The sequence below is a fragment of the Emiliania huxleyi genome (assembly GCF_000372725.1).
Source record: "Emiliania huxleyi CCMP1516 unplaced genomic scaffold EMIHUscaffold_36, whole genome shotgun sequence".
Lineage (NCBI taxonomy): Eukaryota > Haptophyta > Isochrysidales > Noelaerhabdaceae > Emiliania > Emiliania huxleyi.
The window spans coordinates 316197-331400 of record NW_005199274.1 but is presented as its reverse complement, the minus strand read 5'-3'; the positions used below and the strand labels follow the sequence as shown (position 1 = coordinate 331400).

Sequence of the window (15204 nt, the reverse complement as noted above, 5' to 3'; positions counted from 1 at the left end):
TCACTCACTTCCCTCACTTATGACATGAATTGAGGAAGAAAGTGATGAACGCCGTGAAGGAAGCAAATCATAAAGAGGAGAAGGGCAAGTACGTAAAGCTGAGTCCGGGAGGGGCGTGTGCCCGGGTGGTGGCGGCAAGGGAGATCGGGTCGAGTGGCACCTGCAGCTCCTCGCGGCGGGCTTTGGTGGAGGAGTCCTCGAGGCGGTCGAGCGTCTCCTGGAGCGTCTTGGCGGCCTGCTTCTCCGCCCGCAGCTGCTCGCGCAGCGCCGCCAGCCGCGCCGCAACCTCCGGGCTCGGCGTCTCTGGCGCAAAGCGGAGCCGGGGCGCCTTAGCCGCTGCAGACGGATTGCCGCCGCTGGCTTCGTCGTCGCTCGAGGCGCCGTTGCTGCTGCTCGCCAGGGCGGCGCCCCCGGCGACGAGCGGGGGCAGGCCCAGCCCCTCCGTCGGCGGCGCGGCCGCCTTTGCTGGCCGCGGCCGCTTGCGCGTGATGGTCTTTGCGAGAGCGGGCGATTCGCGGCGGAAGGACGGGTGCGACCAGATGTTGTTGGAGGTGATCTTGTTGAAGGAGTGGGCGTGGAGCGAGCGCGTGAGCGAGGCGTAGCTCGAGTGCCCAAAGTACTTTGGGATGATGTCGCGCGCGAGCCGCTCCGGGTTGCTGACCCAGCACGTCTCGCCGTCCTCCGACCAGCCGATGCAGTCATGGCCGGCAGAGACCATCTCGTGGAAGCGGGCGCCGAAGGTCGGGACGAAGGGCATTATTGGTCTGCGCAGAGGGTGGCGGCGGCGATCACGGCGCGGCGAAGCCTTGCCCAGCTCTCCTTCTCTCGCGCCCGCGACGCCTTCTCGGCGGCGCAGCCTCGGCCGGCGCGAGGCCGGGCTGGGAGAGGCTCGGGAGTCGGAGGCGGGCGTGGCGTAGGTGTGGCGCCGGGATGTGGATGGGGGCGATGGCGTGGGTGGTCCAGGGGGGGGCGGCGCGCACTGCAGAGTTCGGCGCCCTTGCTTGCCGCCGCGGATCCTGGAAGTGACCACTCACATGGCAAGTTTCTTTTTGCTTGGCCGGTCATGCCGGGGTAGGTCGGGTAGGTGTAGGCCCTCCCGTCGGGGTTTCCCTCTCTTCACGCCGGAATTTCACGGCAGAAAAAGAAATTTTGCCGAAATCACGATGTCAACCCTCCCCAGGAGCAGGAGAGCCCCACCTGTCCCCCTGATCGTTCTTCCAAAATCCTGCTCGTGCAGGTGGGGACCCTGTCCTCGTCCCATCCCTCGTTTGGCGTGTCTGTTTTCTTTCTTTCTTTCTTTCCTCCCCAAGTGGGTGATCTGGTGCTTGTTTGTAGGGCTTGAGTGTTGAGAGTGGCCTGTCATGTCTCAGGAAGGACTGAGGTTGCAGGAGAGTACCACCAACCATCCCTTTAGTTGGTATAGTACCCACCTTCACCCGCCCCATGATTTCTTTTTTAGTTTCCCATAAGTAGGGTAGGGTAGGGTAGGTAGGTAGGTAGGTAGGGGCAGGGGCCGGCCAGGTTTTTTCGAGAATTTCAGCATGGCTGCCGCCCAAGCAAAAATAAACTACTCCTGCTCTGGAGCGCCTCACCCTCTACTCGACTCTCGAGTAGAGCTTGCTTCCATTGTACATGTAGCACACCTCTGAGTCCCAGAAACCCGAGGAGTCACACAGTCCACCTGTGTGATGCACACCCTGCGAGCGGGGCGGGGTGCGCACTGTCCCTCTGTGTTCGTGTGCGTCGCCCATCTCTCCCTGGAGATGACTGCTCTATTTATTTTATTTATTCCACAGTTGTAGGAGAGCAAGCCCCCGGCCCGAGCGAGCCCCGCTCCAAAGATTTTTCATTCAGAACCGGTCGGCAAACCCCCTCATCCCAACTGATGATAATGACCGCGCGACCCGACTGATGAAGATCCGATTGCTGCATGACACGCTTGACTTTGCGGACGGCCGATCGGTGTAACGTCGGCGCGGGAGGGAGGGGGCAACGCCGTTATGAAGAGCGCGAGAGCGAGCGCCGACGGCCCAGATTCTGAGCAGCAGCCCGCCTGGAGCGCTAGAGAGCACATTGAGGCCATTCAATAGAGCCCGTGGTATAGTCGAGAGTCGATCGCCGGCCGGCGCAGTGCTGCTCTGACCGCTCCGCCGGGCCGCCTCCGGGCCGCCGCCGCGGAGACGTGCACATAGGCAAGTTGGTATTTTCATATATGAACTTCAAAATACCATTGGCTAATCTAATTCTACTCATCACAACTCGCCAGAAACACCCACACACTATGGGGTCATTGTGTAGCCCTGCTTAGAAGGAAAAGGTTTACTTACTGCAAGGTCCGTGAGTTCAGCCGTATGGCTCACCGTGTAGTCGGCCGGGTGTGAGGTAAAACCACGCTACCAGCCAGCGCTGGGACCTGGGTCACATCGGCCCCGAGGTCAGATCCATCTACTCTGTTGCTGACAAGACTTGTCTGCTGGCTGGAGCCGAGCAGGAGGGCCCAGCGCACAACCCCTGTGTGCAACTCAGGGGGTCCACACCCCGTACCCTGCTACCCTCTACCCCCAACCCTGCCTCACCGTCGAACAAACGAGAAACACCAAATCGCAAAGGCACACCCCGGAACCAAGAGATCACGCACACGACAGTCGTGAACAGAACTCAGAAGAGGGGACGGTCGGAAATCACATTGGGGGCCTTCGCCTGCATGGAGAGACATGGGGGCGGCAAGTCAGGCGGAGACACACGTACTGTAGCCATGGTGTGTGCACGGCGGCGACCAGTTGCCCGCGTTGGACTTGGAGAGCAGAGCCGCACCTTTGACGTGCGCGGGAGTGAGATCGTTTCGCGTTGGACCGGCTCTTAGGCAGCCTGGACCATCGCCACGGCCACCGGGTGCCCCGTCACTGCCGGGCCTCCCGTTTGCTTGGCCAGGTGCGCGAGGAACACGCGAACCTCGAAGACCTGGCTCGCCACAAATACCCAGCTCACGACGTACACGGTCCACCCGATGGCGATGGAAGCGACGATGAGACGGTTGAAGTCAGACTCCTGCGAGGCGGGGCGGTGGGACCTGGCCCGCTGGACAAGCGAAGTAGTGGGTGGTTGGGTGGTGTTTGGGGGGGAGGGGGCAGCGCACGAACTCCGCGCAGCACAATGCGAAATAAAACGGCTCGTAGATCAGCGAGCACTTCCAATCGTCCGGCGGGTCGTACATCACCCACGCCTTCCAGATCGTGGTGTCGGCGACGGCGGCCAGGATGCCAGTGATGAGCCCCAGACCCATCAGCGCAGGCATGATGTAGACGAAGGGCTTGAGCAGAGCCGGCGACTCTTGGAGGGCTCCGGTGAAGGCCACGGCGTACGTGAGGATCGTGAGGACGAGGAGTGCGAACCCGAACCCGGCCTCAGCCTCCCAGAGGGTGGAGATCTCGTCGAAGTCGCACGGCTTGCCGTCGCACTTGCACGCCTGGGGGCAAGTGTCTTGACCGCGGTCGAGCCCGAGCACGTCGTCGATGGTCAGATACTTGACGTCGCCCGCGCAGTACTTGTTGGCCTCGTCGACAGCCTCGTCCATGACGAAGAGGTAGCCGGTGTTGCCGAAGTTTGGGACGAAGCTGAGGATGCCGAGGATCGAGAGGACGAGGAACACGCCGAGGTACCACTGCAGAGCGAGGGTAGGGCGAGGTTGAGGCGGTGCGGCGGCGGCGGCGACGCAGCGCCAAGGGAGACGGTGGCGGCGGCGGCGGCCGGCGGTGGGAGCGGCGCCGGCTTGGGGCGGTGGGGCGGTTGCGGTGCCGGTGGAAACGGCTACGGTGGCGGCTGGCCATGTGCGCGGTCGCGCCTTCAGTCCGGTAGCCATCCCGCAGCAGCAGCCGCAACAGCGGGGCTCCCCGTTCATCGTTCCAGACGATTCGCGCAAGCGCGCCTAGGGTGCGGTGGCTTTGGTAAGGAGTAGGCGGGCGATGCAATACAAGAAACAGGGAAAAGGAATGCACGAGCCACGCCACGTAGTGCACAGAGCCATACGGTTGTCCACTACCTGGCCAATGAGGTGCTCCACACGCCCACGGTACGTAGTGCTGCACCGTCTTGTCGAACCGTTGTTTCTCGAGGGACAGGTTCCGGCCCTCCATTCTGTGATGATCTGCCGCTGCCCGACGTAAGCCTTGTCCCCAAGACCATACTCCCATGGCATCCGCGCCTGCAGGAAGCTGGCCCAAGCGCCGCGCCCCCGCCGGTCGAATTTTAGCATCTAGGCCGTTGGGACAGCTCGGGACGGCTCGGGACGGCTCGGGACGGCTCGGGACGGCTCGGGACGGCTCGGGCCGCCCCGGGCGCCGCTCGGGTCCCTCGGGTCCCTCGGGACCGCTCGGGACGGCTCGGGACCGCTCGGGACCGCTCGGACACTTCACAACAAAATCTTCCTCGCACGGTACGGAGGCTTCGACCGCCTCTCGCGGCAAGCTCTCGAGCAGCTCGAGCAGCTCGCCCGCCGCCACCGCCGCGTCGATCGAACTGCTCCCTAAGCCGAGCGCGCCGCAGACCCTGCGGACCGCCTCTCCTGCAGGGGAAATGAGGTGGTAAAAGTTTGGCCAAAAGGCCCCACATGGCTGCCCCTTGGGCATGGCCTCTCTGGGGATGAGCTGGTTCGGCCTCCTCCGGGTCTGCAACTCGCACGGCGGGTCCGCGTCCGATCGTCGAATTTGCCCGAATGGTAAAATGCAACTTTGGCATTCGGTAAAAGTTGGCCCAATGGTTTGGGGGGGGGGGAAACCCAAAGCGGAAGGCTGGCTTCCAAGAGCTAAAGGTCAACATCCTCTCCGGCTACGACAATGTGAACGTGGTCTGGTCCTCAAAACTTTACCCGTCTCCTCCAGATCGAGACGGACTTCATGAACGGCCGAGCAATATCTCTTCATTAACATTATTAATTGATGCTTTTTGCACGTGAGCCCCCCCTCCCTCCCCCACGCCCATTCCCTGCCCTCTCCCGCCACGCGCTCCGTCCGAGCCCTCTCCCCTCTTGCACAACAGGAATTTTGACAATTAAGCAGATGGCCTGAGGGGGTCTACACTAGCAATGCACACGTCTCGTACGCCCACAAGTTGCTCTGGAAATTCTACCGCCCGGCTGAACCCCCCCTCTGGCCTCCTCCACACAACAAAAGTGCACACAGTGCCCACCATCCCCGACGCTCTGAACCTCTGATACAGGTGATGCGCGGCGCTGTCTCTCAAGATGGAAGCAGGAAGCTTCCATCCCGGCGGTGGTTCGAACCCACACGAGCCGAAGTAGGGTGAGGGGGGAGGCAGGCCCGAGGTCTGAAGCTCACCCACTGAGGAAGTGAGAACTGTGCTCGGCCCACCCCTGATCCTGCTGAACAAGCTCCTCTTGTATAGCTCGATCGGTCACACCGCCATCACCGTCGAGGAGAGGGGGGACGACACTGCTTCGGCAGCGTGCACCTCGATCCTGTACCGTGTTTGTTATGACCCCCCCCAATGAACACTCCAGTGAGGGAGGGCGAGACGATCGAGGGGTCCCGTACCACGCGGAATCGACCCTATCCAGTGCTCAAGTGCTCAAGACAGTATAGGCGTCCTGCTGCACCTCGTCCGGCAGATCGGACGAGTCGGCGGAGGAGGCCCGCTTGGCGGGCGGAGAGTCGGAGAGCGCGGCGCGAGGGCCCGCTGCCGACAGGTTAGGTTAGGTAGAAAGGTGAAGAACAGCCAGGCTCGGACTGGACACCAACGCGGTATGGGTGGACGCTAGACAGATACAGGTGATGCGCGGCGCTGTCTCTCAAGATGGAAGCAGGAAGCTTCCATCCCGGCGGTGGTTCGAACCCACACGAGCCGAAGGGTGAAGGGGGAGGCAGGCCCGAGGTCTGAAGCTCACCCATTGTGGAAGTGAGAACTGCTCGACCCACCCCTGATCCTGCTGACCAAGCTCCTCTTGTAGCTCGATCGGTCACACCGCCATCGCCGTCGGGGAGAGGGGGGACGACACTGCTTCTGCAGCGTGCACCTCAATCCTGTACCGTGTTTGTTATGACCCCCCCCAATGAACACACCAGTGAGGGTGGGCGAGACGATCGAGGGGTCCTGTACCATGCGGAACCGACCCTATCCAGTGCTCAAGTGCTCAAGATGATGACGACAGAGAGTCGCAAATTCTAGTTTCCTGTGTTAGTGCCAGTGCGCGCCAGTCCCGTGCCCAGTGTTGTGCGAGGGAGTTAGTTGTAAAATTCTCGTGGCGGGCAAATTCTCCCTTTGGGGCCCTCGCGCCGTCGTCCCTCGCCTGCTCACTCGGACCAGCGATACGAGCGCAAATTCTCCCTTTGGGGCCCTCGCCGTCGCCGCTCGTTGCCCGGCTCGTTGCGAGAGCCTCGCAGCCGCTGAGCGAGCGCCTCCGATGGCGGAGGCGCTTCGCGCGCAGGCCGACGCGGCGCTGCACGGGCAGGACGAGGAGACCCGCGCGGCGCTGCTCGGCGGGCCGTCGCTCGAGGCTCCCGTCGACTCGGTCGCCGACAAGTGGTTGCTGCTTCCCGCGTTCCTCAAGGTTCGCGGGCTGGTGAAGCAGCACCTGGACTCGTACAACCACCTGGTGGGGATCGAGATGCAGCAGATCGTCAAGGCGAACGAGCTCGTCACATGCGACGCCGACCCCAACTTTTACCTCCGCTTTGTCAACGTGTCGCTCGGCGAGCCGTCCGACCAGGAGTTCCACTCGGAGCGGACGTGGAAGTCGGACCGGTTCACGCCGCAGGAGTGCCGGCTGCGCGACATCACCTACTCCGCGCCCATCAAGGTGGACGTCGAGTACACCGTCGGCGCTGCGCGCAAGCTGCGGCGCGGCTTGGTCGTCGGCCGGATGCCGGTGATGCTGCGCTCATCGAAGTGCATGCTGCACGGTCGGTCGGAGCGGGAGCTCGCTTCAATGGGCGAGTGCCCCGTCGACCCGGGCGGCTACTTCATCGTCAAGGGGCAGGAGAAGGTCATCCTGATCCAGGAGCAGCTCAGCAAGAACCGGATCATCGTCGGCTGGGACACAAAGGGCAACATCACCTCGGCGGTCACGTCGTCGACGCACGAGCGGAAGAGCAAGACACACATCATCTGCAAGAACGGCCTCTTCGCGGTGCGGCACAACACCTTCGGCGACGACATCCCCGTCGTCGTCCTCCTGCGCGCCATGGGCCTCACCTCGGACCAGGAGGTGGTGCAGCTGGTCGGCTCGGAGCCTCGCTTTGCGCACGCCATCTCCGCGTCGCTGCACGAGTGCGCCAAGCTCGGCATCTTCTCGCAGGCACTACTACTACTACTACTACTACTACTACTACTACTACTACTACTGTAGTTATTCTCACCTCGGCATCTTCTCGCAGGCAAAGGCGCTCGAGTGGATCTCGCGCAAGATTCGGTCCGGCCCTCGCGGAGACGTGCGCACGCCGCGCCGCTCGCGGCTCGAGGAGAGCAGCCGAGATGGCAGCCGAGATGGCAGCCGAGATGGCAGCCGAGATATGGCAGCCGAGATATGGCAGCCGAGTCGCGCGATCTGTTGTCGCGCTGGTCACAGCTGTCTGCTTCTGACCCCGCCGCCGCATCTCTTCTCCTGGCTGGAGTCGCGCGAGCTGCCCATATCTCCCCAGATCTCGATCTCCCCAGATCTCACAGGCGCACTTCCTAGACACTTCCTAGACACTCCCTAGACACTTCCTGCTGCTCACAGGAGACGCGCGAGCTGCTGGCGCACGTGCTGCTCGCGCACGTCCCGGTGGTCGAGGACAATTTTTGGCCGAAGATGTCTTGAAGTGTCTCGGAAGTGTCTAGGAAGTGTCTAGGTGGTCGACTACAACTTTTGGCCGAAGATGGTGTTCGTCGCGCAGATGCTGCGCCGGATGATCTCGGCGCAGCACCCCGCCGGCGGAGGACCGACATGTCCGCGACACGTCCCTGACCTGTCCGAGGCGTGTTGTGCAGGCGCAGCACGACCCCGCCTGCATGGACGACATGGACTACTACGGCAACAAGCGGCTCGAGCTGGCCGGGCAGCTGCTCTCTCTCCTCTTCGAGGCGCGCCTCGAGAGATCCAGATCTCCCCAGATCTCCCCAGATCTCCCCGTATCTCCCCGTATCTCGAGCAAGCCTCTGCGCCGGTCGAGACGTGAGGTGCGTGTGGAAGGAGCCGCGCAACTCGACGCGGAATAGGACCTCTTCCAGAAGCTGTGCAATATAATAATAGTATGATACCTCTATAATAATAGTATGACGCCTCTTCAAGAAGCTGTGCGACATGAGAACAGTATGATGTATGATAGGACCTCTTCAAGAAGCTGTGCAATATAATAATAGTATGATGCCTCTTCAAGAAGCTGTGCAATATAATAATAGTATGATATATGATAGGACCTCTTCAAGAAGCTGTGTGCCGAGCTGCGCCGCCTCGCCACGCACGAGCTGTCAAAGGCGAGACGGGGGAGAGAGAGAGAAGGGGGGGGGGGGGGGAGATGGACTCTTGCGAGGGGACGACGAGTTGAGAGACGACGAGTTGATGCGCCTGCTGTCGTGCAGGTGTCTACGCGGCGGGACGAGTGGGACATCACGCGGATGGTGCGCGAGGACATCCTCACCAATGGGTTCGTCTCCGCCATCTCGTCGGGCGAGCGTCGCGCCGAGCGCGCTTCAAGAGAGCACGCCCCCGGCACGGCCCCGTGACAGTGTGTCCTGGACGACGCTGCGCCGTAGGGAACTGGTCGGTCAAGCGCTTCAAGATGGAGCGCTCCGGCGTCACGCAGGCGCTCTCGCCACATCTCGCCACATCTCCCCACATCTCCCCACATCTCCCCACATCTCCCCACATCTCCGGCGCCACGCAGGTGCTCTCGCGCCTCTCCTTCATCTCCCCACATCTCCCCACATCTCCCCACATCTCCCCACATCTCCCCACATCTCCCCACATCTCCCCACATCTCCCCACATCTCCCCACATCTCCGGCGCCACGCAGGTGCTCTCGCGCCTCTCCTTCATCTCGTCCACATCTCCCCACATCTCCCCACATCTCCCCTCCCCATACCTCCGGCGCCAACGCAGGTGCTCTCGCGCCTCTCCTTCATCTCCGCGCTCGGCATGATGACGCGCATCATGTCGCAGTTCGAAAAGACGCGAAAGGTGCCCGGCCCGCGCTCGCTGCACATCTCCCCACATCTCCCCACATCTCCCCACATCTCCCCACATCTCCCCACATCTCCCCATGTCTCCCCATGTCTCCCCATGTCTCCCCATGTCTCCCCATGTCTCCCCATATCTCCCCATATCTCCCCATATCTCCCCATGTAGGTGTCCGGCCCGCGCTCGCTGCAGCCCTCGCAGGCGCGCGGGCGGCGGCGTGCTCGCCGCCGCCAGCAGAGACACGTCCATGACTCGTCCACGACACGACGGACTGTAGTGGGGGATGCTCTGCCCGTCCGACACGCCCGAGGGGGAGGCGTGCGGGCTGGTCAAGAACCTCGCCCTCTCCGCCCACGTCACCACGGACGACGAGGAGGAGCCGATCCGCCGCCTCTGCTTCAACCTCGGCGTCGAAGACTTGCACTTGCTCTGCGCCGACGACCTGTACACGCGCGGCGCGCACCTGGTGTGTCTCAATGGGCTGCAGCCATCTCCCCACCTCTCCCCACCTCTCCCCCTCTCTCCCCACCTCTCCCCATGCAGGTGTTTCTCAATGGGCTCATCCTCGGCGTGCACCCCTAGCTGCGGAGCACACAACACGCCCCCATATCTCCCCACATCTCCCCACGCCCCGGGCCCTAGCTGCGGAGCACACAACACGCCCCTGTACTCCCACGACCGCTCCCGACGACACTCGGCCGTGTTGCCGCTGTGTGCCGCTGCAGCCGCGCCCACTTCACCCGCACCCCTCCCTCGCCTTCATGAAGGGGCCCCGCGTACGCCGGCTGCCCGTGACCGCACTCCCGCCCTCGGCTGCCCGTCGTCCTCCAGGCGTGCACCGCCGTCCGGAGCAGCTCCTGCTCACGATGCGCCAGCTGCGCCGTGCCGCCGTGCTGCGCGAGTTTGTGTCCGTGCAGCTGCACCCGACCCACCGCTGTGTCAACATCGCGTCCGACAGCGGGCGAGTCTGCCGGCCGCTGCTCGTGGTCGACAACGGTCGCATCCTCCTCGAGCAGCGGCACACTTCCTAGACACTTCCTAGACACTTCCTAGCACCCTCCTCGAGCAGCGGCACACTTCCTAGACACTTCCTAGACACTTCCTAGCACCCTCCTCGAGCAGCGGCACACTTCCTAGACACTTCCTAGACACTTCCTAGCACCCTCCTCGAGCAGCGGCTCACAGCCATACCTCCCCATACCTCCCCACATCTCCCCACATCTCCCCACATCTCCCCGAGGCTCAGCGGCATACAGCCGACGGCCACCGCGCCTCGCAGCCGTGACACGCTCGCCACCCCGTAGGCACATGGACGAGCTGGCCGCCGGCAAGCGCGAGTTTGCGGACTTTGTCAAGGAGGGCATCGTCGAGTACCTCGACGTCAACGAGGAGAACTCGGCGGAGATCGCCGTCCGCGAGGCCGAGCTGCGCGCGACGCCGCCGCGAGCCGCGCCGTACTGCCTCGCCTCGACACCGCCACCCACCCTCGCACCCTTCTCGGAGCCGTCTCTGAGCCGTCGCACAGGTACTCGCACCTCGAGATCGACCCGCTGACCATCCTCGGCGTGTGTGCCGGGCTGATCCCGTACCCGCACCACAACCAGTCGCCGCGGAACACGTACCAGTGCGCGATGGGCAAGCAGGCCGCCTGCCTGCGGCCCCGCCCCCCCTCCCCGAGCCGAGAGATCGGCCGAGATCGGCCGAGATTGGCCGAGATCGACCGAGATCGGCCGAGAACGACGAGATCGTCCGAGATCGGCTGAGATCGCCGAGATCGTCCGAGATCAGCCGAGATCGGCTGAGATCGTCCGAGATAGGCGATGGGCTCGATCGCGTACAACCAGTCGGAGCGGATCGACACCATCCTCTACCTCCTCATCTACCCGCACAAGCCGATGGTCAAGACGCGCACCATCGACCTCACCGGCTTCAACAAGCTGCCCGCCGGCCAAAACATGTCGGTCGCCGTCATGTCCTACTCGGGGTACGACATCGAGGACGCGCTCATGCTGAACGGCGCCTCGCTCGACCGCGGGCTCGGCCGCTGCATGGTGCTCAAAAAGTTCACCTGCCCGCTCAAAAAGTTCCCCAACGGCGCCTCGGAGCGCACCGCGCCGCCGCCGGCCGCGCCCGCCGAGCCGGCCGCCGGCACGGGCAGGCACAAGCCGCGGCCGTCGCCAAACCTGCAGCGGTACCGCGTGCTCGAGGAGGACGGCATCTGCGGTGTCGGCGAGCGGCTCGCGCCCGGCGACGTGCTGGTCAGCGAGCGGACGCCAAACCACCCGCGCCCTCTCCGCACTTTCGCAGGACCTCCGCTGCGCCTCCCCGTTAGGTCAACAAGGTGACGCCAAACAACACGCGCGAGGACCAGCCCGGCGGGGAGGCGGACCTGCCGCCCGCCGCGTACCGGCCGACGCCGCTCACGTACAAGGGCCCGCACGGCCACGACCACACCTACGTCGACAAGGTGATGCTCTCCGGCAACAAGAATGACACGCACCTCATCAAGCTGCGCATCCGCTCGACGCGCCGGCCGGAGCTCGGCGACAAGTTCTCGTCGCGCCACGGGCAGAAGGGCGTCGTCGGGCGCGTGGTGGCGCAAGAGGACATGCCGTTCAGCGACCACGGCATCTGCCCCGACATCATCATGAACCCGCACGGCTTCCCGTCGCGCATGACCGTCGGCAAGATGATCGAGCTCCTCGCGGGCAAGGCGGGCGTGCTCGACGGGCAGATCCGGTTCGGCACCGCCTTTGGCGGCGACTCGGTCGACTCGTGCTCAAAGGTGCTCGTGCGGCACGGCTTCCACTACCTCGGCAAGGACTTCATGACCTCGGGGCTGAGCGGCGAGCCGCTCTCCGCATACATCTTTTGCGGGCCAATCTACTACCAGAAGCTCAAGCACATGGTCATCGACAAGATGCACGCGCGCGCGCGCGGCCCGAGGCAGGTGCTCACGCGCCAGCCGACCGAGGGGCGCTCGCGCGAGGGCGGCCTGCGGCTGGGAGAGATGGAGCGCGACTGCCTCATCGGGTACGGCGCGTCGATGCTGCTCAACGAGCGGCTGATGACCTCGTCGGACGGCTTCCGCGTGCACGTCTGCTCAAAGTGCGGCTTGATAGCGCGGCCGCAGTGGTGCCAGCCGTGCCGCTCGCGCGACCACCTGCAGCAGCTAGAGATCCCGTACGCCTGCAAGCTCCTCTTCCAGGAGCTGCAGTCGATGAACATCGTGCCGAGGCTACGGCTCGAGGCAAAGTAGTGTGTGTGTGGACACGGGCGGAGAGTCTTCTTACAGAGTGGAGAGAGTCGGGTTGGAGCCCCCTACAGTGCGTACTATGCAGGTACTGACGTATGGCAAAACACAGAGAGAAGAGGGCCCGCAGAGCAGCGACGGACCCGCGGAGACAGTGCGCGTGAGCAGCGCAAAACCGCGGTAGCGTCCCCACAACTGCGGCGTGAGTCATGCCGCTAGGTCGCAGCCAGGTAGGGCGAAAAGGCGCTCGCTCCGCATTTAGAGGTACACGACCACCTTTGAGCTTCATCACACAGAAGGGCTTCACCGACCTCAACCTCGACGTCGCCTTCTGGAGCGCGCCTGGGAAGCTCGCCTGCGAGCAGGGGGGCGGCTCTGCGGCGTCCTCTCGCGCACGCACGCAGTTCAACCGGGTGCACCGGAGCCCACCCAAGGGGGCCCGGGAAGGGTCACGCTGGCGCTTAGACGGCCCCTCGCGGCGCCACGGCGGTACCTTCCGGTCCGCAGGTGTTATATAGCATAAACACCGTCCGTGCAGGGCTCCTAGGCCATCACTGGGTCCACAGTGGACGGACACACAGCCTCAGCCGGCCCGGCGGGCTCCCGACCAGAGCCCATCCGGAGGCCACAAACGGACACTCTACCGACCTTTACACCCCTAGACAATCCACTCCGACTAGCATACGGTGTCGGCCCGACCGCCCTGCGGCCCCAGCTACCAGCTGGCGCCGCTCGGCCCGGCTGGAGGCGACTGGGGCGCCCAAAATCGCGGAACCGGCGACGTCCTCCGGCCAGCAGCCGGATCGGGCGTCCGACCCGCCCCCTCGGCGACCCGAGATGGTATCCCCGACCCCCGAGGCTTGGCACACCGCGCGAGGGGGGCAGCCCAGCCACCCTGCACCGCCCAGGCCGCCCTCTGCGAGCCCAGGCGCGCCGTAGAGAGTGCCGACGCGATGTCGACGATTTTGGCCTGCGAGACGGGGGCGAGGAGCGGTGTGAGGGCGCCATGTGCCCGGGCGACGGGCTAAGGGGCCGCTACACGGGCCGCAGAGCTCACCAGCGCCGGCACGGTGGCGCTGGTAGCGATGGTGCTGCTTGTGGCCGCCTTTGGCAGTACCTGACCGAGGGCTGACTCGCGACGGCAACGGGGCGGCGAGCCGGGTGGCGGGTTGCGGGGAGGAAGGAGGGGACGCGCCACGAGAAGGGGGGAGGGGCGCTCTCACGTCTGGCTGGCCCGCCCCGGCCCCCACGGGGTCGGGATGGTCGATGATGCTGCTCTAGGCGGTCGTTCCGGGTCGCCAGACCGGTCCTGCGGCGGAGTCGGAGGGTGAGGGGCAAGGGCACGGCCGTGCGGCGGAGGGGACTCGCATCGCGCAGCTCGCAGCAGCCCGAGAGGGCCTGAGCCCGGCCAGGGAGTTACCCACCGCTCGGGCCAAAGAGACAGCGTCGCTGGAGCTCGCCCCGCGGCCATTTTGTACGCCCGATGCACGCCTGACCCGGGAGGGGGAGGGGTGGTCAGAGAGACGCGGCGGGCCGGGGAGAGAGGGGACGCGCGCGCCTTCGAATACTCACTCGTGGCGCCGGCCGGCTCGCAGGGGCCGCCAGCGCCGCTACGGAGGCGCTGCCCGCCGGGAAGGTGCTCGGGAGGGGCGCTGGTTACTCCCCGGCGGCGCCTGCGGCCGGAGGGACGTGGGCTTCGGCGTGGCGAGCAGCGCGGGCGAGAGAGGGACGGCGCGCGGCTCCCAAACGAGCCGCACGGGCTTCGTCTGGGCCGCCGAGGCCACCTCCTTGGTCGCGGCGGCGGGCGTGATGGCGAGGTGGGCCGAGGCAAGCGTTGAACGTGCCGCCATGCGCCCCTGAGGAGGGACGAGTGTGGGGTGCCACGGGCGGGGGGGGAGAGGTGAGAGGAGAGCGGTGGTCACCCCCACGAGGGGTGCGCGGACGCCGTCTGCCCCCCCCAGCCCGCCACTGACGCCGTGGGGGGCGGCACGATCGAGGGCGCTGGTCGGGCGGGCCGTCTGAGTCGCCCGAGCGGTGCTCTGCCGGCCGGTGGACGCGCCCGAGAGTGGCCCGAGAGGGCTCAAATTACGGAGCCGCTCCCCGGCCGTCCCGGGCGCCTGTCACGCGGGCCGATGGCCCAGCCGTCCTGTGAGTGGCTGGAGCAAAGGGGGGAGAGCTCAGGAGGGCGACGGGGCAGGGAAGGGGGCGGTGATGCGGTGCGGCGGGGTCTACGCTTTACGTTTGCGTGTGTGCTGTGTGTCGCTTTGTCTAGTGTAGAGATGTGAGCACGCTTTACGTTTGCGTGTGTACTGTGCACTTGGAGCACTTGGAGTGCAGTCGGTAACCTCACATCCAGGGCCGGGGAGCTAAGAAGCGCACCCAGCGGGCCGGATGATCGGTATCGGGCTACGGGCTAGAGAGCCCTGCCTGACCGCTAGGGTCCTGTGTGTCTTCTTTGGCTCCGGTGGTGTGCCTGTGATAGTACTAGCACGCGCCAGGAGCGACGACGAGAGAGATCCGACAGAGGAGATCGCCGTCGTGCCGGACACGGCCTGCTTGTGCTTCCGTAATGACGTGAGCCCGATGATGCTCTCGTCAGCGCGCTGATGAAGCTGCCATGGGTGTGATCGCTGCAGCATCTGGGCTGGGCCTCTACGCCACCGCAGCTCCATAGGTGCGGCTCCATAAGGTGCGATGCAGCACGTTTTTCTTTTTTTGTTGGCGCCCGCTTCTCCTCACACCGGACCTGCGGAGTCTCGACGCACGCCTCGCAGACGCC

The 15204-nt window shown here is 64.7% G+C and overlaps 1 protein-coding gene across 1 annotated transcript; it reads left to right on the top strand.

The window, feature by feature from the left end:
- Window positions 1–6415: 6415 nt before the first annotated feature.
- Window positions 6416–12536, top strand: EMIHUDRAFT_427295 (hypothetical protein; the record flags this gene model as incomplete). The annotated part of the gene is made up of 15 exons (XM_005772363.1): window positions 6416–7281; window positions 7361–7442; window positions 7691–7777; window positions 7933–8124; window positions 8575–8668; window positions 8749–8789; window positions 9095–9172; window positions 9341–9415; window positions 9450–9642; window positions 10004–10168; window positions 10452–10626; window positions 10698–10796; window positions 10898–10919; window positions 10990–11430; window positions 11505–12536. The coding sequence occupies 15 exons, from the start codon at window positions 6416–6418 to the stop codon at window positions 12429–12431; spliced, it is 3537 nt and encodes a 1178-aa protein (XP_005772420.1). The 3' UTR covers window positions 12432–12536.
- Between the last annotated feature and the right edge of the window lie 2668 nt (window positions 12537–15204).